Raw genomic sequence first — 7,928 nt, 5'->3', positions numbered from 1 at the left:
AAAAAATAAAGATACATAATATAAATTCAGTACACAGTAAACTAAACAAATTATTATTCAAATTATATCAAATTATTATAGATGTCCAGCAATGAACCGTCCCAGCTATGACATTGCCAGGAGGGCGCTACTATCTATACTGGATTATTAGTTCCGGTTTTTGACATTATGTGTATTCGCTCATTCACAAGATTAATGAATAAAATTATAAAATGTAAATACTAACGCGACGAAACTGATGAAGATCGTCTGTCGCTTGAGGTGTGCCGTGGCTTTTCTGCCGGTTTCTCTTCCGCCGGTTTTTCGCCTGTAGCAGACCTATAACAAAATAAAACATCAGCATTGCAAGAATAAATATATCCTTGGACATTTTACACTGCGCCTCTAGTCCCAAACTAAACAAAGCTTGTACTATGGGTTAAATATCTACTTTATTTATTTTATCAAGAGTTATTGCACAGAATAAGTAATAGTACAGGTACAGAAGGATTACTCCGCAAGACGATTTAAATAAATGAGAGTCTTGCTACGACGCGATACAATGGAATTCAGCTCACACAGCACTACGTACCTACAATTTTATTCACCTACAAGTTTTGTCTCTTTCTATCGCGTGCCTCTGAACTCTTCTTACGCTGTTAGGGTTGCTGTCTAGTGAAAAAATAATTAATCTACTTATTTGTAAACGTATGTAGGTAAGTATGCATTCATTATGGAAAACCTTGGGAGAGGCCTTTGTCCAGCAGTGGACGTCATTTGGCTGAAACGAACGAACGCATTCTGAGCAGTAGTCATAGTAGGTTAGGTTCCTATACTATCCTAAGAATTATTGATTACCTACATGGCCAACATACCTTTCAGCGTCTTTGGGAAGCGAAAAAAAAAGATAAATCCGGTAGATTTCATTTCGAATTTAAACACCCGAACGCCGCACAATATTTCTTTCTCTTTATGTCCATTTTTAAATAATACTTCGATCATAGAATTAGGTACATACTACAACGCACGCCAGCGTCCTGACCGGCGCGCGCGTGACACTCGACTGATATAATACCCGCCGGCGGGGCGCTTCGCTGTAGGTAATTATCGGATGTACCGCGCGGAGTGAGCCAGGCCTGGTTATTGATACTTTTTGCGGATGTTCTTTTTGAGGGCATATGCAATATTCGCTGCAATGCAATAGTAAAATGTACTAACTTAGCGGGTGATGCTGATCTAGATTTCTTTCCATCTTCAGCGGGTTTGTCTTTCTTATCCTCATCCTTTTCGGTTTCCTTCTCGGCGGGGGCGGGGTCAGTAGTGGTGGAGTTTTGATTGACTTCTTCTTTCGCCACTTCTTCCTTCACCTCTGGAGACTTCCCGTTTTCTGTTTGTGAAGAAAAAAGCAATTGAAAAGTTATTGCATAAAATGCAAGGTATACATAATACATAGGGTACAAACAGTCTTTTCCTTTTAGCTGGATCATTTGAAATCAGACAAATCTATGAAAAAAGAATCCTTCAAATCTAACATTATCAAAAAAAATATCCCATCCATAAAGATGCGCAGCGCACGTCTCGTAGCATAGGAAACAGTGTTACTATCATACGTAGCAAACAATAATAATTAATAATCGAAGATGTCAAACAGCTGTACGGGTGAATTTAATTAATTTATTTACGACATCCATCAAATGGGAAGTGATAGAATTTACAATTTTTACTAATTTTACTAAAGTCCGGCCGCCGAGCAGATAGAATTTCGTCCAATGACCCCAAGTTACCCATCCTTATCACTCGCACGTAATTATATTGCCGTCGCGACTGTGCGACGGGCGGCCGCAGTGAGTGCGAGCGCGACAGCAATATGATTACACGCGAGCGGTAAGGATGGGTAGCTTGGGGTCATTGGACGAAATTCTATCTGCTCGGCGACCGGACTTTGCTAAAAATACACTCAACATCAAATAAACCGCACCTTCCGCGACGCGAACTTTAAAGATTTTCTTCTGACACAATCATGGTACCCCAACAATATTGGTGTTATTTGAAAGCCCAATAAATATCCTTAAAGAAAAATACATTTCATTTCTAAATAAATGATTAACATATACCATAAATGTGACTTGAAAATAGACCTCACTTTGGCTGTGGGATCAATTAGACCAATTTTTATGGTTATAAAACCAAATAAAGATCTCACGTGTCCTCTTTAACAGATGGATAGCGATTAATCCCAACTTGACAGTTTTATAGTCATAAAAAATGGCTATAGCGTAACTACCTATTTTTTGAAGAAGTGACTCTGGATCCTTGTAAAGACACATTTTTGGGGTAAAACCCTTTCCTATAATGAAACGAAGTTTAGAACTAGGCTTTCAAATGGTACCAACGTTGGTGGGAAGTGGGGATGCATACGTTTGATAAGTGCTTGTCGCGGGAGGTGCGATTTATTTGATGCCGAGTGTAGTATTCTGAAGTTTTACGATAGTAAGTAGTACCTTTTGCTTCTGGCACTTTGATTTCATCTACAGCGGCAGCGGTCTTCGGCGGGCTGGTGTTGTCGCGGCTGCTCTTGTCGCGGCTGGGGCTGCCCTTGTCGCGGCTGCGCCTCCGCGACCGGCGTGGCGATCCCCCGCTGCGATGTCTGAAAGATATTGAATTATATTATTTAGTCGAGATCTTTTGCTAGCAATGGTGACAATAATCCAATCATAAGCTTATAAAATATTATAAGTTTATCATTTTAAATGTGTAATTACAGTAGACATAGAACAGCCCCCCTAGACAAAACGCACTTTTTGATCGAATCGAAAATCGAATCCGTCAAATTCCATACAAAAAAGGGGCTTTTCGACCACTTTTCGACTGGTTTGCGATTATAATGGCACTTTGTCTAGACCCACTGGGGACTTAGTGCGAGTTGACATCAAACGTCTTCACTAGTGACGGCGTAAAATAATGGCATTAAGGCTGGGTTGCACCATCATACTTTAACTTTGACAAACGTCAAAAATCTGTCAAATTCCATACAAAAAGCACCGGTTATCGTCAAAATTACCGTTAAAGTTAGGTGGTGCAGCTCAGCCTAAATGTATGATGGATTGTACTATCGGCAACAGTGTTAGCTACCCATTGCCGGTCATGTCGTCTCGTTCTATCGCAAAGAAACACCATTTGATGACAGCGAGAGCAAAAACGGAAATAGATAGATAACACTGGCCGTGTGTACAGCGCCCTTAGAGTAGGCGCACACCGTTGAATTTTCGTCGGCCGATAGTTTAATCGGGCAGTTGATCAGTATGGGCATGTATGGGAGTGCACACACTACGCCGATTCGATTTGGCCGATTCTTCATACAATTTAAAATCGGGCACAACTATCGGCCAACTAAAAATCAACGGTGTGCGCCTACTCTTAGCGGATACTTTCAAGAACTAAAATCTTCATAGATTTTTTGAGGCGCTCGCTAGTTTGCATCATTCAAACGTCGTCACGTTTGAATGATGCAAACACACACTAAGCCCTCAGTTTATGAATCTACTTGTAATTATGTAATCGAACGTTAGTAAAGTCGTGCGCAACCATTTAAACGATAGGTGTTACACAATACGATGACTTTAGTTCTAAACAAATACTCACTTTCTGTCTGTGGAACGGTCGCGTGACCTCGAGCGCGAGCGACGACGGTCTCGCGAGCGACGCCGCGACCGGGACCGCGAGCGCGTCCGGCGGCGTTCCTTGTCTTTGTCCTTGCTATCCTTGTCCTTTTGTTCTTCCTACGATAATAAAAAAAAACATTAACACCATGCCAGAACAATTCAGAACAATAATTTCATATCTAGGAGCGATACTCACCACCATACGCTTTTTTATCTCTTCCTTTTTCTGCTGCGTAAACGACTCCGGTATCCCATTCTCGCTCGCTTGAGCGCTAAGTAAAAGCTCCCACAGTTCCCCCATGAACAGACGAGCGTTCTTCCCGTTCAAAAATCCAGTCAGATTGATCTGCATTTTCTTGGGACAAGGGAACTAGGAGCCGAGGTTACGGGATCGGGAAAGAAAAAAAGGTCTCATTATTAATCACGCCTAGCTCTAAATTTTTACACCCTAATCGTAACTCTTTGATATAAGTAACTGCTGATTCGTTAACGTTTATCATGTGAGTTAGGTGCCAGTTGATTTTTATATGGAAAATTAAAAATATTTTATGTGAAAAGCCGTCAAGAGCGCCACGCGATCTATCGTTTAGTCGTGAATGAGATCAAATTGCACTGAAATGACTCTGGTAGGGAAGCGTAGATAATGTAGGTACAGTTTGTCAACGTGTGATTAGTCTTCGTGTGGCGGGCGCGGCGGCGGCGGCGGCGGCGCGGCGGCGGCGGGGCGGCGGCGGCGGCGCGGCGACGCCGGAGTCTAGGCACGACATTCGCAGATCACTCTTCAATCTCTTGCATCTGTAAGGGTTTTGCGAACACAACCACATTATGCTGAACGCAAGCCTAACAACGGGAACTTCCCTACCTCGAGTCAGATCAATCTCTTGACGGCTTCGAAAGAGATCACTTTATTTAAACTTTTGATAAGCTAGGGAACTCCACAGCGCATATTCTCTGAACATGAGTTAGCATTGTAAGTATTTAATTTCCCCGTAAATACCGATTTAGAATGCTAAGGCCTCCGAAAGAGTGGAGCCGGCGGGCGGCGGCTGCGGTCGGCGGCGGCGGGCGGGGGCAGCGACGGCGCGCTAACCGGTGGGGACCATAGAAATATCCATACGCAATCAATATACATATGACACCATACTTCAATTGCAGTTTCTTTTGTACAAAGAATAGCAGTACACACAGATTGTTTAATTTAAATACTGATACGAAAGAAAAGAAACTGCAATGATTACATTCTCGCATTAATATGTAACGAATAAAATAATGAAATAGATTAACCACCTTTTCCTCAAGTTGATTGTTGACGTAGTCGATGACCACGTCGTCTTCCATCTTCAGGATTTCTGTTATCTTCTGTGTGATCCACGGCTTCAGCACATCCAGCTTTACCTTCGACATGTCCACCTGGAGAATTTTTGGTATTATTATTATCAAGAACATTACCTGCTACAATCTCTACTAATACCAATATTGTGTAGCAGTAATGGCACTGACTGAGATAGTGATGTTATGTACACAAGCCTCAGTATACAATACCTATACAAAAATAAAATTCTACTTTTATTTGCACACATTCATGTGTTTAACTACTAAAAGTATATTAAACTCTTATAATATCTACAACTTATGAGCAAATCTTAGTAAACATATCAAACAAACCTGCTGTGTCAAACAATCGCCGAACTTCATTTGTTTCATGAGCTTCTTCTCCTTGTCGCTGAAGCGGGTGTCCTGCTCAGTGCTCGTGCCCTATAAACACCCAACAGCATTAGAAAATGACGTAATAATTTCCTACACTCGGAACTTTTAAATGTGGGATAACAGCATTCAATAATAACAAAAAGTTGACCATGTGGTATTTTACAGTGATTATTACCCTAAAATACCACACATGTAAAATTACAATTGCAGAATGTCATACTTACACAAAAATGTTAACTCAAGAACAATACCATGAAAATGAAAATGGCATGTTCACATTACAATGTTTACTCGCAACTGCAAAACTATTTACTGCAATATTTAAATAACCATTGAGGAACAGCTGCCTTACTCTAGTCAAATAGTTGTCAACTATCAAAATCTGTGTATGGTCTTTGAATGAATCCATTCTTCTGCTGCTATCACAGACATGCAAAGATATTAAATTGTACCAAGCAATTATTGTTAGTATACCCAGTAACTCTTACGAATCAAAGCCATGTCAGTTAAAAAGTAAGAACACAACAGAAGTTTCTAAAACGATGAAAAATTAACATTTTTTTATGACAACTATCATTCTTAATGAAACAGGTAAAGGTCGCTAAGAAATAATACCTGCAGCTTAATCCTACAGCTTAGTTGATGTTCGGGATCATTCAAACTATTTCTATATCTTTATATTGAAAATTATGTATCCGAAAATACTATTTATTGCGTAAAATTGGATGTGAAGCCAAAGAAATCGCACATGGAAACTGATATCGGGGGCGTGGGTTGTGTGCACAAACCTCGAGCATCTCGTCACATTTATCTGTAGGCTATATACTGTAATAATAACTCACCGTGTACATCATCATCATCTTGTTAGATTGCCAGAAAAATCAATAGGTATAATCCTTACGACAAAATGGCTAGGGTTAGCCCCCGCCAAGCGTTATGACGCCGAACCTTCAACGCAAACGAAACTATATTCACTTGAAATTATATATAGTCCGTAACTGCTTTGCACTATAGTAAAAGCACGTCAACACTCAAGAAATTACATTTCCATAGCGTAAAAATACAATAATTCACACAAAAAGAACCACCACATCAATGTGATCGACAGCCATTTTGGAAATGAATGATTCGTTTCGTTTCGTTTTCGTATTAAAAAAAAAATTGCTGGCCAGTGGTGTTGCAACATTCATTCAAACGACTATTATTTTAAATCGAATAAAAAAAATATTCGACTTTACCGACAACTTATTTTTTTAATTTTAAAACTTTTTTAACAACAAACTAGATATTGTGTTGATAGATGGTGTTTCACGGCATGAATATAGATGACCCACGCTGAACTGTCCCGCAAAACTCAATGACAGGGGGGCGCTACCATCGTTCAACTATATGGTTTCCAACATGGCAAAAATCTGAACCAGCGATCCGGTATTGACGGTGGCGCCCCACTGTCAATGTCATCGACAGGACAGTCCAGTATTTTGGAACTATAGCCTGACCAGGAACATAAAAACCCTGGCATAGAGGCGCGTCAATTGCATTTGATAGTGCAACACTGAGTACAGTTGTACCTGTGTTAAATTAATAGACTAACTTTATGTATCAGGATTCAGGATTACGGGCTAATTTGATATTTTCATACATTAACGAAAAAATATTATTATAGGTAACCTGGTTTAAATAAATTAAATGAAACCATCAATCGAGCTGGTAGGATTTATTATATTATTCATCAATGATCAAATTCAGAACTTGAATATTCAACTGCAATGTCTGCTCATGAACGCTTCAAACTCGGTACTTCTTTCCCAATTCCATAAAATTCAACACGAAAGTGACAAAAAAAATTAAAATGTGTAGTTGAAACAAACCACAGCGTAGTGGACTGTACTATACGATAAACATGTCAGTCAATTTGACAACCTTTGTCGGAAACATTATTCAATGAAAATATTGTCCGAACCCTTAGTATTTCTCTTCGACCAATACTTTAACACATTGTAAACCACTTTTCTTTCACGACTATAAAAAGATTTTAGCAATTTAATTCACAAAATCAATTGCACACATTTAAAATAAAGTTTGTTTACACTTTGACAGCAATAGACTGACATGCAAGATGACATGTCTATGAAGTTTTCAGTTACTGTTGCCATTAAAAGAAATTAGTACCATTAGTTTTCCGCAACATGGCGAGGGTTTTTATGTTCCTGGTCGGGCTATATACCTATTTACGAATGTCAAAAACAGTGGTTTGCCAAGCGCTGTAGATTTTAACCAATGACGATAGATATAGTTCCAAAATACTGAACTGTCCTATGCATGACATTGACAGTGGGGCGCCACCGTCAATACCGGATCGCTGGTTCCGATTTTTGCCATGTTGGAAACCATATAGTTGAACGATGGTAGCGCCCCCCTGTCATTGAGTTTGGTGGGACAGTTCAGCGTGGGTCATCTATAGCGCTTTTTAGACGTCTTATTTATTTGACTCAAGTTTTTGTACCTGAATGTCTCCAACTTCCTCATTGGCTTGGCCCTAGAGCAATTCCAAGTATACCATCAATAAAAGCCTAATTA

The 7,928-nt window shown here is 39.8% G+C and overlaps 1 protein-coding gene across 1 annotated transcript; it reads right to left on the bottom strand.

Moving 5' to 3' along the window:
* Positions 1 to 206: 206 nt before the first annotated feature.
* On the bottom strand, positions 207 to 6,484 carry Srrm1 (Serine-arginine repetitive matrix 1). The gene is made up of 8 exons (XM_028318479.1): positions 6,191 to 6,484; positions 5,307 to 5,396; positions 4,929 to 5,051; positions 3,838 to 4,011; positions 3,622 to 3,758; positions 2,481 to 2,626; positions 1,198 to 1,366; positions 207 to 318 (listed from the first exon to the last, which is right to left on the bottom strand). Exons 1-8 carry the CDS (start codon positions 6,206 to 6,208, stop codon positions 222 to 224), a joined length of 954 nt encoding a protein of 317 aa, XP_028174280.1. The 5' UTR covers positions 6,209 to 6,484; the 3' UTR covers positions 207 to 221.
* Positions 6,485 to 7,928: the final 1,444 nt, after the last annotated feature.

Source organism: Ostrinia furnacalis, unplaced genomic scaffold (genome assembly GCF_004193835.3).
Source record: "Ostrinia furnacalis isolate ACB-3 unplaced genomic scaffold, ASM419383v2 OfSCF6912, whole genome shotgun sequence".
Taxonomy (NCBI): Eukaryota; Metazoa; Arthropoda; class Insecta; order Lepidoptera; family Crambidae; genus Ostrinia; species Ostrinia furnacalis.
Note: the sequence above shows the minus strand (reverse complement) of the source record. Positions and strands in the feature narration are given on the sequence as shown.

Coding starts and splice junctions, on each gene's coding strand:
- Srrm1 (XM_028318479.1), bottom strand. Junction 5,052..5,306: donor GCGATTGTTTGACACAGCAG/GTTTGTTTGATA, acceptor AAAATTCTCCAG/GTGGACATGTCGAAGGTAAA. Junction 3,759..3,837: donor AGATAAAAAAGCGTATGGTG/GTGAGTATCGCT, acceptor TTATTATCGTAG/GAAGAACAAAAGGACAAGGA.